The sequence below is a fragment of the Sphaerodactylus townsendi genome, linkage group LG07 (assembly GCF_021028975.2).
Source record: "Sphaerodactylus townsendi isolate TG3544 linkage group LG07, MPM_Stown_v2.3, whole genome shotgun sequence".
Lineage (NCBI taxonomy): Eukaryota > Metazoa > Chordata > Lepidosauria > Squamata > Sphaerodactylidae > Sphaerodactylus > Sphaerodactylus townsendi.
In genome coordinates this window covers 78,040,763-78,058,873 of record NC_059431.1, presented here as the reverse complement: position 1 = coordinate 78,058,873, position 18,111 = coordinate 78,040,763, and the positions used below count along the sequence as shown (strand labels likewise).

The window sequence follows — 18,111 nt, the reverse complement described above, 5'->3', positions numbered from 1 at the left end:
ATTAAAGCAGAAATGTAGAACTAGTGACTTCATGGAGATGGTACAGAGTCTAGCTTCATTATGGCTATACTTGATAAAGCAAGAATTATCTCCCACTCATTTATATACCTCATGTTTTATCTATGGCATAAGAAATAGCTAAAAAGGGAACATTTAGAAAATACTATAAGAATCATATGTATGCTGATCTCTGCCTAATAAAGAAAACATTTCACTATGATTAACAAATAGTAGATCGTTGGGGTGGTATAGAAATCTAAGTAATAAATAATAAATAAATAAAAATAAGTAGCTGGAAAAAGGTAGAAAGGCTCTGATGACCAAAAAGGCTATGCTGGAGATCATAGCCCTTGCATGGACAAAAGCTCCACGGCAGGGGTGGTGGTAAGGAGAATTGGGCAAGATGGAGCAAAAACCAGCTGTATTCTATCCAATCAGGATCTGGTGCTAATCAGTTACAATGAGGGAGCCATTTGTAAATGTACCGCAGGATGCATTTAACTACCATGTGACCACATGGTGAGGCAAACTGTACAATGCTTTTGCTATCATGATTTCCCAAATGCTAAGACACAGAGAAGTTTAGTTCACCATGTGGTCAGAGCTTAAGTTGGCTGGTTTTCCTCATGGTTGTATGTCTCCAGCAACCCTGTATATCTACCCACAGTATGAGGTCTAAAGTGCTAACAATTAAAAAATGAGTAATAAATAGAACTGCCGTTGTCAGCCAATGCATTGTGTGTATAGTTTTATACTGACTTATATTTTATTCATCACCATGCTTACCTTTTTCCTTTCTTTTATATCATAGAGGGCTAAGGTTACAAATAATGGTTCTATTTCTATCTCAAATCTGTAAAGAAGATGACAGGAAACTGCTTAATATTAACATGCAAACAAAAGGAAACAAACATCAGTATCGACTACATGAATTCTTCCTAAAACATTTGTCTGAGATATTCAGCTGCAAGACAATCAGTATTGACCAATGGCAAAGACCTCATTTTAAGTAGGGTTTCAGATGATTCCCAACTGTAGCCTCTCTATGCTGAGACAGATTATCTGAACACAATCCATTTTCAGCCTGGTTTTGGGACTGAACTGTCTTGTCATCCTGGATGACAACAATGCCTGAGAAAGAGACAGAGCAGTGCAACCCTATTGATTCTCCTGTGTGCCTCATCAGCTTTCTATGCTATTGACCAGGGTATTGTACCGACAGCACTCAAGTGGGTATTGGAAGAACTGCACTCCATTAGTTCTATTCCTACTGGTTGATTAATTATAGAAGGTAGACTACAGTGTCATCAATATGTGATGGCACCTATCTCTACTTTTCAGCTGAGTCAAGCTAAGGATGGACATCTTGAAATGGAGTCGAAAGGGGGTAATAGGCTGAATGATAGAGTGAAACTCAGTTGAGACGTTTGTTAATATTAAGGCCACCATATGAACTACAGAGTCAGCCTATCACAGATACGTTGTGCTTCCTCAAAGAGCAGGTTTACACCTTGGGGTGCTTTTCAATCTGAATGAATAGATGAAGGCTTAGACCTCCTTTGTAGTACATAGTACCCTTTTACCAGATTTAGTTGGTTTTTCCAACTCCAGCCATTCTTGGAAAGATAAAATTTGGCTACAGTTACATAGGTTCTGAGTACGTTTTGGTTACCTGGGCTACCTTTGAAGACTGTTTAGAAGCTCCAAATAGTTCAAAATTTGGTTACCTGGGCTACCTTTGAAGACTGTTTAGAAGCTCCAAATAGTTCAAAATTTGGCAGCCAGATGGCTAGCAGACACAAGTGATACAGAACATATTAAAATAAAGATAGTACCCTGTGCAAGCATCAGGTCACTACTGACCCATGGGATAATGTCACATCATAACAATTATTAGGCAGATTATGTCTGGTCTGCCATTGCCTTCCCCAGTTATCTGGGATTGAACTCAGGTCTTGAGCAGAACTTTGACTGCAGAACCACAGCTTACCATTCTGCACCAAAGGAGTCTATCATATTATGTCACTTTTAAAGAGTTACACTGACTTCTAGTATGTTTCCAAGCAAAATTCAATTTGCTACACATTAGTTTTAAAGCCCTGCATGGTGTGGAACCGGGGTATCTAAAGGAATACCTTCTCATCTATGAACCTAAACAGCAACTTATATTTCCATCCAAGGATCTAACATTACATGGCTTCATAGTCTAAAATTTTAGTACACCTCCTCAAGCAAATGAGAGTCTGTAACCCAAACCAAACTTGGAAGAATGTATTTTTCACAGTACAATCTTATGCATAGCTACCCTACTTGAAGCTCTTTGAAATTAATGATTTTAGAATGGAGTAACTCTGCACAGGATTGCTCTATTCAAAATTTAACGCATGGACTAACATTACAAAATTCAAATAGAAAACACATTTCAGGAAGTTAGCATGGTAGGTAATTTGCTGATGGTAAAAGGAACTGTTTCCAATATCACCACAGTTTGAGGGACCTGTACCTAGACTGTAAATAGGCTCCAGTTGGAACTATAGTGGAAGTCACATAGAGACTTACTTCAGGGTCTGTACTTTCACCAATATCCTATTGCCCAGATGTTCCTTGGGGCATTCAGGCACTGGTCGTATTTCCACAGCATCCTCCTATTGTTAAACATATTATTGAGTAGTTATTTCAGCATTTGGGATGATTCCATATTATTGGAAGCAACATATATTAATGCATCAGGCCACAAAAACAGCAAGACATTCATGTACTGCTTCTTCTAAACCTTGCAAGTTACTTCATTTTCAGTATAGGATGAAATATTCCAGTTTTGAATGTGGATTGTATTTGATCATGTGATCTTCTGAGCTCTCCAATAAAACCCAGGACTGGGTTTTAAACAGTCCATGCCCCTGGACTGTTCAATAATGAGACTCTGTATTCTGATGATTTCTTTATTATGAAACAGCATCAGGGAAAAGCATTTAGACTTCTATTGCCAGAACGAAAGGTTAAGTGCCAAAACACCTTCCATTATACCCTTCGTCATGCCCCATCACATCACACAACACTACCCCTGAACTCCAGTTCCCAAGGAGGCTTGGACCTCTTCCAATCCCATGGTCCAGAGACAGCATGGCCTTCAATTAGGTCAAAACAACCAACACTCCCCAGGGCTGTGGAGGGCAACAGCTTGCAGGTGTCTAATGAGAACATTAGGCTTTGATTGGAAAATGAAACTTGGAAAATGAAACTTAAGCAAAATATATATTCTGCTATATATATAATTATATATATATATAATTTCCTGTGGAATTCTGTAAGCATAGCAATATACTGAATTGGATGATTTTAGGTATATATATATATATGATCTATAGATATATAGATGATTTTAGATATATATATATATCTAAATCTCTCTCTCTCTCTCTCTCTCTCTAAAATCATCCAATTCAGTATATTGCTATGCTTACAGAATTCCACAGGAAATATATTGCTATGCTTACAGAATTCCACAGGAAATTAATTAGATGCACTCTGGCACATCTCCAGCCTATGGAATCCATACTGCATCATGTACTGGTCACATATAGTCATGGTCATCTAATGTCCATGTTAAAGGAACAGGCAGAGTTTGTTCTACTTTAAATATAATAGAAAATATACACCCACAGACCCTGTTTATGACCAGAAAATTATTATTCTTCCTTTCAGGGGAGGGGCAAAGTTTCCTTCCAGCATTAACCCCATGTTACTTGCAGCGTGGCACTACAGTGGGACCCCCAACTTTAGACATAGGGGCTGCTACTACAGCAAGAGAAAGTGATGCATAAAACCAACTGTGTGCAACCAGAGAATCAGTGGGGAATATAAACATTCCATTTCAGAGAAATTCTAATTTAACTGAAATAGAAACATGATAGCATCATCAGTGTAAACAAAGACTAGTTTGCCATGTAACAATGAGCTCAACAAAAAGAACGCAAGCCCAAGAGGAGCAATGTGGTGGTCTGAAGGAGAAGATTACACTTCTGGGGCAAGCTCACAAAGGTCATCTTCTTCTAAGCCTAGTTTTTTTCACCGTCTTATTCCAAACTGAATTATTTCTTCATAAAATGTGTACACTTTGACATTTACAGCTCACCTCATCCATACTCGGGTACAGAGCCAACAGCTCTGCCGGTCTGTTGCTTCTTCGTGCCTCCTCATTTTGCCTTTCAAAGTCTTCCGCGTTAACATGCTTTAGCAGATTTACCAGACGAGGATCAGGCTGCAAGCTGCGCAAGTCAAAGTCTCCAGAAGTCAGTGTGGTTCTACCAGATTCATCACAGAGGATCCTTAAACATGTGGGAGCTGCCTGCTTGAGAAGACATGGAGGACAGAATGAATTGCTTTAATGTACAGAAGCTAAAGACATTCTGTATTACTGTGCTAATGAAAACTTTCCTGGAACTAAGTTCTACAACCAGAAAATGTTCATTATTGGCAGATAACAAAATTTGACCTGTAGGCATGGTGGCAAGGAACTTACATGAAAAGAAAAAAATGATACCTTAGAGCAGTGATGGCGAACCTTTTCGAGACCAAGTGCCCAAATTGCAACCCAAAACCCACTTATTTATTGCAAAGTGCCAAAACGGCAATTTAACCTGAATACTGAGGTTTTAATTTAGAAAAAACGGTTGGCTCCGAGGCACATGTTACTTGGGAGTAAGCTTGGTGGTAGTTGGTGGCTTTGCTTTGAAGCAACTGTGCTTCAATGGGTGAATCACAACCCTAGGAGGGTTAACTCAGAAACAAGCCCCATTACCAGCAACCGAACTTACTCCCAAGTAAAGGGTCGCACTTTAGTTCTTCCCATGAAAATCAGTGGGATTTAACAGTGCTTAACAGGGTTACCTACACTGCTTCCCCAAAACTAGGTCTTAGGTTTGATGCTAATAATCTCCCTGAAATATTTACACTATTATCACACTGGGGGCCTGGTGGGGGGAAGGGGGAGGGGTGGGGGGGAGCGGGAAGTAAAACTTTTGCTTTCCGAAACCCAATAAACTCCCCACACAAAACAGAAATAAAAAGGCAGTCAATGAAGGCAGTCCTAAGCAAGAATGCTGTGCGAGGGGTGGGATAACTTCAGGAAAGCTAAATTGGTGGAGCAGCCATCTGATCTGTGGTTTTTCCTTCACATGTCTTCACAGCACTTGACTTCCCACAAAAATGCAACAGGAACAGAAAAAAAAGCAGTTCTAGCAAAGACCTTGGTGTGCTTTTTAAAAAATCCTAAATGCATCTCGGTTCCTCCTCCCTAGGCTTGATCTGCCCAGGAAATCGGCAAAAAACTTGTGTCTGAGCATTTCCCTGGTGTTTGGAAAGGGACACGTTTTGTTTGTTCAACCCCTCGAGCAGCTGCAGGCAGCCTGCTCCAGCCTCCAACAGGTCCTACATGCACCCGCTGCTCTGTCCTGCGATGCTCCAGTGCCTCCACCCCACCCCCTCAAGCAGAGGCCAGCCTGCTGTAGCCTCCAGCAAGTCCCCCACGCGCCACCTCCTCTGCCCTCCCCTCGAGCAGCAGCCACCCGGAGCACAGGCACCAGGCCCGCCAACCGAGTCCTCCCTGCTTGCTGTGATGCCCGCACATCGAGCCCAGCGGCCCAGGCCAGCCTAGATGTGTCTGGGAGGGGGATTTTCCCCCCACATGATTAACTCTGTGTGTGTGTGTCCACAGAGAGGGCTCTGAGTGCCACCTCTGGCACCCGTGCCATAGGTTCGCCACCACTGCCTTAGATGTAACTGAGTAAACCCACCATATTCAGAATAAAATCACACTGTAATTCTCCAGTCACAATTACTATGTCACATTAAAATCCTCATTTTGTCCATAAGCATTCATCGAAAGGAATACCTCTCACCTCTCTTACTATATTCCATAATAAAGGACAGTTGAAAGGATAATTTATTTTGTGATCTTTCTGCATTACATTGTATGCTACATCAATCACTAAAATCATTTCAGTACAATTTAGTACAATTTATTGTATGTATAATTGCCATCCACTTAATTTTCTAGTCTCTCTACCTTTCTCTTGCCTTCTTCCTGGTGAAGTGAGCTTGAGGATTTCCTTGAAGGTACCATGATACGTGCATGTTAAAATGTGAAAGGTTTCTTGCATCACAACTACAGGGAGATGCACCATCCAACAAGCGCATGGTATGTAGAGGGCATGCTAGTAAACTCAAAGGCAGTTAGTCCCACCCCTCCCTTGTTCATTGCCAACTTCTTCAATATTCCAAAGGAAAATACCTGACAATTATAATCCGAAATGTCTGATTCAAATGTTTGCTTTTGAAGACTCTTATGGAAGTCTCTTCTGGATCCTTTTTTCTTTAAGGTGAATGTCTTGTTATTTCCTTGGTTTCTTTTTTTAATATAAATATTTTATTTTTACAGATATAAACAACATAAAAAGAGAGAAAAAAACCATATTAAAACAAGTTAAAATTATATCAAAAGACAAAATAAAGAATATACATATAATATAATAAACAGACAATAAGCAATAGACAATAAATTATTATTATTATTATTATTACTACTACTACTACTACTATTATTATTATGGTTTTTTAATGTTGGTTTCTACTGAAAACATTCTAAAAATATATTCCAAACAATGGTAATTAAATTAGCATATTATTAATATCTATTCATAATAAATTTAAATATCCCCCCTGATTTTGACACCTTTTCAATACAACTTTCCTTGGTTTCTAGACAGACAGACAGACAGACAGACAGACAGACAGACAGACAGACAGACAGACAGACAGACAAAGAAATCCTTCCCCAAATCTGCACTCAAAATAAACTAAGAAACTGATGTGCAGACAATCTATATTTAGAGTCAATAAGTTGCAGTGGTTAAAATGCCCTGTCCAGGATCCGGACAATCCAGCTTCAAATCCCCAACCCTCATGACATTCAGAGTGCCTCTTAATCCAAGTTACTTTAAAGCCATGTATATGCTTTGATTTTCTTGGAGAAAAGATAAAGTAAAAATGGACTACATTCAGTTTTTGGAAATGATATTTTAGAAGAGCCAGGCATGAGGTGATCAGTCACACAGAAAACATACAAGAAGTGCCTAAACATTCTTCACCATTAAACTGTTACGTAAATGGCCCAAATGTAAATGTGCCTTAACCAAAGGAATGACATTCCTCTAAGGGAGTCATACGCCTATACACATCTGTGCTTATGGCACATCTGTGCTTACGACTGAACTGACTGAAACCCAGTGGTCTCCACAGAATGTGCAACACTCTGATTCAGAAGCATTCACTTAGAAGAGTTTAAATTTGTGAAATGGTGCCTCTATGTAGGGATTATTGGCTTGGGCTCTGAAAGCTGTATGATCTTAGCAGCTCAAAATGGAGCCACGATCCTCACAGAAATCACGATTGCCACACAGACTTACCCAAATGTTTCCTATTCGGGAGCAGAAGAGTACCAAAAGCATTTTCATGAGGCAAATTAATCCCAAAAGAAACCTCGTGGTTATAAAAGCAGCCAAATATCACACAATATGTTGTCAAAATGGATCAACCATTTGACGGAACTAGATAGCGCAGGCTAGCCAAATTCCTACCTCATCAAATCTTGGAAGTTAAACAGAGTTGGACCTGGTTAGTATTTGGATGGGAGGCCACCAAGAAGCACCAGGGCCACTATGCAGAGGCAGGCAATGACAAACCACTTCTGAACATCTCTTGACTTGAAAACCTTATGGGGCTGTCATAAGTTGGCTGTGACAAGACGGCAACCCCCCCCCCCCCACAACAACAACAACAACCTGTGAATTACAATAATCTTTAGGGACCCTGTTTCAGGGGCTGTCTGAATCTAAATGGGTGGCAACTTGAGAAAGGGTCTTCCTGTGGCACCAACACGATGGAATTCCTTTCCCTAGGGAAATTCATTTGTCCTCTTCTATCATTGTCTTCTGACAGTGGATGAAGAATTCTCCGTTTTGTTTGTCATTCCCTCAGCAATTCTCACTGCCCCTCCTTCCCATTGATGAGGCCAATGGTATAGCGCCAACGGGGCAGGGAGGGGGGCAACGCCCCGGGCACATGCCAGTGCAGGGGTATTCTGGAGGCATTCCGGGGCGGGGAGGGCGTGGCAGGGGCGCAGGGTGCGCATGTGCCCCGGGCGCAGTTCCCCCTTGCTCCGCCCTGGATGAGGCAGTGTGTTTTGGTTTTGTTTTATAAATACCTGTATATATTATTAAACTTAATGTTTTATAATTCACTGCCCTTGAAACCTATGTTGGGTAGAAAGGAGGCTTTGAAAAGTTTTAAATAAATAATAAACTGATTTACTTAATTTATACTCTGCCTTTCTACCCCAATGGGGACCCAAAGCAGCTTACTTGGTTCTTCTCTCCTCCATTTTATCCTCAGAACCACCCTGTGAGGCAAGTCAGGCTGAAAGTGTGTGACTGGCCAAAGGCACCCAGCAAACTTTCCATGACAGAGTGGGGATTCAAATGTGGGTCTCCCAGATCTTAGCCCAGTGGTGGCGAACCTATGGCACGGGTGCCAGAGGTGGCACTCAGAGCCCTCTTTGTGGGCACTCGCGCACTGAGTTCATCATGTGGGAGGGGGGTGGAAAATCACCCCCCACACACATCTAGGCTGGACTGGGCATGATCCTTTACCTGGGAGTAAGCTAAGTTGCTGGCAATGGGGCTTGCTTCTGAGTAAACCCTCCTAGGATCGTGATTCGCCCATTTGAAGCGTTGCACAGTTGCTTCACTAAGCTTACTCCAGAGTAACGCGTGCCTCAGAGCCAACCGTTTTTTCTAAACTAAAACCTCAGTATTTGGGTTAAATTGCTGTGTTGGCACTTTGTGATAAATAAGTGGGTTTTGGGTTGCAATTTGGACACTCGGTCTCGAAAAGGTTCGCCATCACTGTCTTTGCCCAACAGTTTTACCACTATACCACACTGGATAGCTAGCATCTCCCTCCAGGGGGAAACAGTTTGCAGGAGAAGAAGCACCTCTGGACAGTCCTGCAGTCCTGTCAAGCAAGCAGCCAAAATTCCCAGACAGTCTTGCTAGATCTGTCTAGCTGGTCTGTTCCAGTATTTACAACCTCAAACCAGATCCAGCAGTCATTAGAAAAAATTGTCACCCTTGGAGCTATCCAAGGTTCTGCAGTTTGCCTTCAGCTAAGCATGACTCCTTGAAGACCAGGGCCCTTTCCCCACTTACCCTTGTCGGAGGGTTGCTGCGCGCAATTCACAGCGCGCCATTCCTGGCGCGCACCCCGGCTTCCCCACGACCCCACGCTCCACGCGGGGTCATCAAAAGGCACCATTTGAAAAGGCGCCAGGAATTACGCACGCTGAGGAGGCGCGAGAGAGGCAGCGTTGGGGCGGCTGCGTTCTCGCCGTCCCTGAAGTGGAGAGTGCAGCTGGACCCCGCACTACTTTAGGAGAGTAGCACGGGGCTTAAGGTAAGTGGGGAAAGGGCCCAGGTCCAACCTGAAAAAGCTGCTTCCCTCCCAATTTAAACATTTTTTCCCATCTAACCTAATGAAGAGATATAGTGATTTCAAAACCTTGCATACATTTTTATATTATCTATGTAACAAAAGGTATTACAAGGATTGTGGTGGGGTTGGGAGGCATTTTACATAGACCAGATACTTCTGGTTACTTCTTTTCTGTACTTCAAAAATACTTGATTTCAGCTGAGAGTCGAGGGATTTGTCAACAGGAGTAAGCCCAAGAAAAGACTTTGCTTACACAAGGCAAAACTACTTCATTTAGCTTCAGTCAGCTTATACCTTGTACACCATCTTAAACTTATCTCAAACATTGTTAATTTAAAGACTACCATGTGCTTCCTCCTGCACCCAGTTTCAGAGGGATCTGTGCTTCTTGCCTGACTTTTAAGAGACATTTGACCTTTGCTGGCCATTATTTTTCCAATGAGATTACACTTTACTTCTTCCCTGGATGCAAGTGCTGCAATCTGACTCTAACAGCAATTCCAAATGATATGCCTGGTCAGTATCTCGTAAAGAATGTGAGCAAGACTAAGGCCCCTTCCACACATGCAGAATAATGCATTTTCAATCCACTTTCAATCCATTTTGCAGCTGTGCAGAATAGCAAAATCCACTTGCAAACAATTGTGAAAGTGGATTGCAAGTGCATTATTCTGCATGTGCAGAAGGGCCCCGAGTCTATGTCAGGTTCTGCTGCTGTCGGGTCTGAGTCCAGGGCTGTCGCAACCTCCAACTCCAGTGTTCCTTTTAGTTGAAAAAGTGCCTCAGGATAGAGACTTGGAATAGAGCAAGAGGAAGGGGATCCTCTTCACCCAAATTTCCCACTCTGCTCTGCCATTTACCTATTCTCAGCAGCCTTGGATTGGGTCTAGCTAGTCCTCCTTGGCTGCTCCTGGAACACACTTTAAATGCTTCCCCAAGGGATGGCGAACCCTGGGCTCAGCCAAGTCTCCCTTTCCAATCCAGCCCTGGAGACAAGCCCCTGGGTAGTGGATACTTGGCTTGGAGTAGTGAGCACACTGGCCCTAGCCCCTGGACTTCTTTAAATAGCTGGTTGTCCTGCCCAACATCCTCTAAGAAGGTCAATGCTGCTGAACTTGCTGATGAGAGGTGGCTGGGCTCCTTCAAGCTGGATAACTCTCAAGTAGACTCTGTCAAGGATAGGCTCTGCTATAACCTGACAAGCAACTAATTGCCCCAGCTGCAAAGACTGCTGACACTGTGTGTTTTTAGTGGGGCTTGCAATGCCCTGCAGTAAGTGTAGGGGATGCATTGCCCCAGACAGTCGAAAGATTTCCTGAAAAATCTGCTGTCCCTCTCCTTATTTTTAAAATTTTTGTAACATTTAGCCTAATAAAGAGTTTCGGTGAATGTGAAAACTTGTGGAATGCTTTACGTTACTTTAAAAGGTATCTGCACCTTCTGGGGTTCATGCATCAACATGATCCTGTCCAGCAGGACCCCAGCCAGGACTGGGAAGTAAGCTAAATATATTGTTTTAGTAAACTGAAATAAACATATCTCTACACTGAAGTATACATTTTACATCAAAATACCAACCATTTTTTTGCATTCTTGTCCCTATCCTACTTCACTGTATTAAAAGATTTGTTAATAACCAAGTTTGCCTCAAAATACAAGAATCATCACTGTGCAACAAGAAATAAACGCACAAATATGCAATAATACTGAAAAGCTAAATAGAATCTAAATAATTCAATGAAAGTACCATTACAATCAGCAACCCAAGCAAATGGAAAACAGAGAAAACTAGGATATTTTGCCTACTGGCAGTCTGGAAAACTTCTGTAAGTAAAGAACTTCAGAGATGTGGAGCTACCATTGAGAAAGTCCTACCTACAGTGAAATGGATTTTATAATACACAGATAAGACACTAGGAGCAATGACCCCTAAGACTGATTGTCTTTTGCCTGCCAATCAGATACTTTTCACAGACGTGCACTGCCATTAGTAAATATATAGTTCCTTCAATCCAGACTGGAGGATATGCATGGACAGAGCTACTGTTCCATATGTACAAACCTACAATGGACCCTGTTATGCACAGGTAAAGAAGTGGGTGCTATCACTGTATATTGAAAAACAAGGTCTAGCACACATCAATGTCCATCTCTACTGTTAACTGTATATTGTTAACCTATTGGAACCAAAGATGAGGGAAGATATGATATCAAATTATGGTACATAGTACTAATTGAACATAGCACTTATAAACTGAGCCTAGTAATTCAGAAAATAACAATGCAATCCTAAACAGAAATATACCCCTTTAAGGCCATTGAAGTCAATGGGTTTAGAAGGGTGCAATTCTGCTTAGGATGGCACTGTAGGTACCCTACCTATTAACTAGGTACAGTTTGTAGGACTAGTTAAAGTAACATTTTAATATTCAATTGCCAAGAAAAAATAAAAATGAATGTAAACTTACTTTCGATTCACAACCAGCCAGTCACGGATATAGATCTGTACACAATCCCGGACATGTGGATCCAACTCAGCACTAGGGAGGGGACAAAAATATTAATAATAAGCAACCAATGGTAATTCGTATATCTAATCTGAAAAATAATAGCAAAATAAGTTTTTTTAAAAAAAAAATCTGGGAAAAGCTTTGGACATAGAACAGAATTACACATTTCAACCACACACGAAGAAGTGTTTTGTGAAGTACTGATTTTTATAAGTAGTATAATGGCTGCTTCACAAAATACCTTTCTGTGTGTGGTTGACACTTACAATTCTGTGTTAACGTTGAAACCTGTTTGTTTTTTTAAATCTTATTAGAAATAACCAAAGAGAACCAGAACAATTGTTAAAAATTAAAATAATAAAAATTTAAGAGTTACACTCTGACGCAGCAGCAAAGAAGGCAAATGCAATCTTAGAGTGTCTCAATGGTGCCTAGTGGTTATGTCATGAAATGTAATAGTACCACTGTATACTGCACTGATTGAGTCACACCTGGAATACTGTATCCGGTTTCAAAGGCTGCACGTTAGGAAGGAATGCAGGTACTTTGGAGCATGTGCAGAGGACAGCTATAAGGATAATTAGGGAGTCTGGAGAATAAGCCCTATGAAGTGAGGCTGGGGGAACTGTGGATGCTCAGTCTGAAGAAGAAGGTTGGGGCCATGATTAAAATTATTAGTTTTAATATTATTATTGGTTTTATATTGTTCTACTGAATATTATCTGTTTTAAATTTTATACACCACCCAGAGCTTGACTGTGGATAGGAGTGAGCTGAATATAAATTCAATAAAATAATAAATAAAGAAATGATCAGTTTTTAAAGTATTTGATGCACTGTTTTGGGGAGGGCAGGCGTTGCAATGATGGGTTTAAATTGTGGGTGGAAAGATATTTGTGGGATATTAGGAAACACTTTTTAACAAAAAGGGCAGTTCAGTGTTGTAATCAATTGCACAGGAACATGGAGGCTTCTCCATCCTTGGTGGTTTTTAAGTGAAGACAGGATGACTACTTGTCAAGAATGTTTAGGTTATCCTGCAATGTGCAAGGGTTGGACTGGATGGTCTGTAGGCCCCATCATCTTTTAATTTCAAGAAGTGTATTCACTAGGCTCTCCAAAAAAAAGTTCATACAGTAACTAATAAACATAAAGGACAGGGGATCTTTAAAAAATATTATGTTAGGAATATGGAACAAAGCTATTTCAAACTTTTTTTTCCTCATTAGAAGGCTGGTTATATTCAGAGGTGAAGCAGCAGAGTTCCAGGAGTGACACCAGCCTGGAATTCCTCACTTCCTGACACTTACCCAGCAGTTAGGCCCTCAACAAACAGCTTATTCCTATGAAAGATGGAACAGAGTTCTAATCAGAGGTGGGATCCAGCACGTTCTCACTGGTTCCCGAGAGTAGGTTACTAATTATTTGTGTGTGCCGAGAGGGGGTTACTAATTGGTGATTTTGCCACATGATTTTTGCCTCAGCAGTAGCGCGCAGAACTTGAAACAGTCTAGCAGGAGGTGCACCGGTGTGCGTGGCAGTCTGCGCCTGCGTCCATTCGTTTCCCCGCCAAGGATCGGCGCAGCGGCTTTGTTCTTGCCACAGCCCCGCCCAGGAATGCCCCACCCCTGGAATGCCCAGCCACGCCTCCTTAGTGCCCCGCCCAGCCCCATTGGCGCTACGCCACAGTTTGAATCCCACCACCATGGGAACCTGTTACTAAAATTTTTGGATCCCACCACTGGTTCTAATATGGCCTCAGGTCTTTTAGCAGCCTTAACTATATCTGGGATTTAGTTAACTGGGATGTATCTGAGATATGTTTATTGAAATCTCATTCAGACAATGTTCTACCTGCCAAATATAGTGAGCCTTTGGTGTCTGGATCAATGGATAACAGATAAAATTATTAAAGATGGTCATTCCTTCTTCTGCAGAACATCTCTAAAATCTGACTCCCAAACATTGAGACTTTTTTCTTCCAGGAATGGAATTCAAATATGGTGAGGAGGAGTAGTAAGATCTTTCATAGATTTAGTCAGATCAATGCAAATTAAAAAACGGCTGTGGCAATTACATGTGCAGCTCCTGTCCACTAGCAACTACAAGAAAAAGCAAATTGCTGATAGAAATTATCTCCTTGCATTAAGTTCAAGGGACTCCAAAGTCACAAAAAATGCATAACAGGAACAGTTCACATCTGAAAATAATTCTTCTAGCAAGAAGCACTTATAGAGGAAAACATTATCCTTAAAGCAGCTTTTAATATGGTATTAGAAAAATTCAAAACTCGTGTAGCCAGAGATAGTATATTATTCACAGTGCAAACATATACAATCACTCCAGTGCACCCATTGAGAGTAGTGAAAAACTGAAGTAACTCTGGGACATCAAGGTCTGAGAACCTGCACCATGTGTGGTTCTGGTGAACTCATGGTGTATTTTTACACCTGTGTGAAGGATGTTACTCCGATATTTGAAATGTTATTACTAAATTCATACAATCCTTCTAACTAATCACGCTTGGATCTTGCATGCCAATGATCTATCAGACAAATCCCATAATGGAGAGTAAATTATCTTCTTCAGAACCAACTTTAATAGGTTCTAAAATTGTACAGTTAATGTAGGTGTATCACAACATTTTTGTTGGAACTTCCAGCCCAACATTTACCCTATAATGGTGTCTGCTGGCTCCAGGCTAAGAAAGGATTGCAAACCCACCTTGAGCCCTCCTGGGAGTTAAGGAACATTTAGAAATTCTTTACTAAGGAATGAGTAAATTCTTGCATATTATGGGACAGGAAAAACAACTGATGTAACAGGATAAGATTGTAAGACCTTGGGGACTGGGCGATCTATCAAATTTAATTAACAACAACAATAAAGTACTGACAAACTGGTTCTGGTGGGTTTTCCAGGCTGTGTAGCCGTGGTCTGGTGGATCTTGTTCCTAACATTTCACCTGCATCTGTGGCTGGCATCTTCAGAGGTGTATCACAGAGGGAAGTCTGTTACACACTGTGTGTAACAGTGAAAGCCTTCACAATACAATTACCACCTAACTTCTCTTTTTCTCTCTCACACACAGATATAAACTTACCGGTAATTGCAAAAGAACAAGATAGGCTTAATTAGTCATAAACAAGGTCATAGTCCTTTACGTTATCTGCCCCTGTCCTACAGTATATTAAATTACATCTAAATAGCTACATCCTATTCAGTGTAGTGTTAGGAAATTTTATAAATAAATAGAATAGTGGCAGCAAAACACCACAAGATGTCAGCAAAGAGTTAAATTTCTGATGGCAACCATATTAAAATGTGCTAGTTTGCTGTGGATGCTATCTCCCCAGGGTCAAGACAGTGGGGACAATTCATATAGCATCTGGAATAAACAAGTTTCAGCCGCAAACCTCGACTCTGATATGGAATCCTAATCTACCAAGAAGTAAAGAAACTCTCAGATTCAAGGTTTTGAGAAATTATAAACTGAATAGCCTAGATTATCTTCTGAGCTATGACAAGTTCAGAAGCTAAACAGGATTGGCCATGGTTAGTATTTGGGTGGCAGACCATAAAGGAAGACCAAGATAGCTAAACAGTGGAAGGCTATCACAAACCACCTCCACTCACCTCTTGCCTTAAAAATGCCATGAGGGGCTATTTTGAGGCCCCTTCTGCACACGCAGAATAATGCGCTTTCAATCCACTTTCACAATTGTTTGCAGTGAATTTTGCTATTTCGCACAGTAAAATCCAGCAGCAAAGTGCATTGAAAGTGAATTGAAAGTGCATTATTCTGCATATGCGGAAGGGGCCTAAGTAGCTTGCAACTTGACAATACTTAATTATCATTATTATATCTTATTTTAAGGTTAGGTGGTATTATTATGAGAGACCTCCCGTTTAAGTGGGATGTGATGGACCAGCTTCCAGTAAATCAGTCTTCAACATACATTCTCTGCTTTATAAACCTGGATGGGATGATCCTCACTGAGTTTTGTGCAGGTCCTTGGAATTTGGCACCACATAACAGGCATCCAGGTTTCTAATTCTGATACTAGGCAAGTGCTGTGTGAGAACTCTCGGAAGATTTGGTGAGCCATACTACAACAGCAGTTTGGGGATTGTGATCCTCTGCTTGTTCTAAGAGGTTTTTTTGCCATCAAGTCACAACTGACTTATAGCAACCCCATGCAGTTTCCAAGGCAAGGAATGTTCAGGAATACCAGTATTCCTTAGAGATCTTCCATCCAAATACGAGCCAGAGTCAGGGCTGAGAGAATGTGGCTGGCCCAAGGTCATCCAGCAACCTTCCACAGTGTGAGTGCAGATTTGAACCTGGATTTCTAAAATTCTGGTCTGCCACCTTAACCCAGTGCAAATCTCTGTGCCTTTGGTTCTCCAGGTAACTCAGCTTGTCTCTGGGTAACTTTCAGCTTCTGAGCTTGTGCTTGTACTTAATTTTGCAACCATATCACAGTATCAAGCACACAGTATGATGTTTCCTCCACTCAAGGCATGTTTTGATTCAGAGCAGAGGGGCTGCAACTTCATAGTCTGGCAGCACAATCCAGGGTGTGTGTGAATCCCTCTCTGGATGTGGCATGGGCTTCCGCCAGTGGAGGGCCAAATTCAGTGGTACTAGGCAACAATGCCTGGCCTCACACTATGCCGGCATTCCAGGGGCATTCTGGTAGGGGGCATGGCTAACCTTAGTCAACCACCTCCTGACCCCTCTCTGCCCCCATATGCCAGCAGAGGTGCCACAGAGATATGCCACATTTTTCCAGTGTATATCTGTTCTCCCCTATGGGAGAACTGGAAAGGGTTTTTTTTTAATTCAAGCTTCCTACACCAGAGGAAAATCTGTGGAGCAGGTGGACTGGTGCTCAAGCAACACCATCCCCATCTACCTCAGCTCTGGATTGAGCTGTAAGACAGTTTTTATCTGCAAGAGGATTTCAATAGCAATGAGAATTTCTCTAAAAGTGTTAAATAATACAAGTAGGCCATATATGCACTTCATAATCTCATGGTTATGGTGTAATACTTAGAGTTTGTAACTTAAGAATGTACACAGTTGAACAGAACAAGGGCAAGGGCGGAACAGAAAAGAAACCTCCCTTGAGTGCAACCAGAAGAGAAATTCACATGGGCATTCCACATAATAAATTGACAAATAATTAAAATAACACTAAAATCACATCATATTTTCAGCAGGGAACAATTAAGTAGATTGTTAAGGTGGCAGATTTAAAAGGCCAAGTATCACTTTGCTAAGAGGCTTAATGATGGCTTTTGACCAAGCATAGCCACATCTGTTTTAGCTTCTCACTTGCCCTGTGCCTCTAGCCTAACAACATTTTTAAATACTACTCAAGGTGAAGAAGAGAAAATTAGAGAAAAGCAACAGCTGGAGGCAGCAGCCAGCTAGTGTTGTGCATAACCCTTCATAGTATCAGCTGTCTAGTTGAACAGTGGGAGCTTGCACTTTCTACAACAGAAGTCTTTTATGTCCATGTCCATTCTTAACTTATGCAGTGGTATTTAAAAGTGGATTAGCCAAATGGAGGTTAAGTCCATCAATAGCTACTAGCCAAGATGGCTTAAGGCAGTGGTGGCAAACCTTTGGCACTCCAGATGTTATGGACTACAATTCCTATCAGCCTCTGCCAGCATGGCCAATTTGCCATGCTGGAAGGGGCTGATGGGAATTGTAGTCCAGAACATCTGGAGTGCCAAAGGTTCGCCACCACGGGCTTAAGGGAACCTCCATGTCCAGAGGTTGTAAACCTCAGATTACCAGTGTCAGAAGGCAATATCAGAGGGAGGCCTTGGTCTCTACATGCTGTTGGTTGTTTCTTCAGGGCAACTGATTGGCCACTGTATGAAATAGGAAGCTGGATGAGATGAAGTACCAGTATGAACCAAAACCTCTCATGTTCTTAGGTAGTCCTCCAGATATCCTAGACATAGAATGAGGATGTAGAATGTTACAGTATAGCCTGATCTCATCAGATCCTGGAAACTAAGCAGGGTCAGTACT

General features: G+C 41.5%; 1 protein-coding gene across 1 annotated transcript in view; it reads right to left on the bottom strand.

Moving 5' to 3' along the window:
* Positions 1 to 18,111, bottom strand: part of DOCK8 (dedicator of cytokinesis 8) — a 116,524-nt gene that overhangs the window by 82,802 nt on the left and 15,611 nt on the right. Inside the window, exons 4-8 of the mRNA XM_048503898.1 lie at positions 12,018 to 12,089; positions 6,293 to 6,407; positions 4,136 to 4,348; positions 2,560 to 2,645; positions 787 to 853 (exon numbers count right to left, since the gene is read on the bottom strand). Coding sequence (XP_048359855.1) covers positions 787 to 853; positions 2,560 to 2,645; positions 4,136 to 4,348; positions 6,293 to 6,407; positions 12,018 to 12,089 — 553 coding nt within the window. The remainder of the gene's footprint in view (positions 1 to 786; positions 854 to 2,559; positions 2,646 to 4,135; positions 4,349 to 6,292; positions 6,408 to 12,017; positions 12,090 to 18,111) is intronic.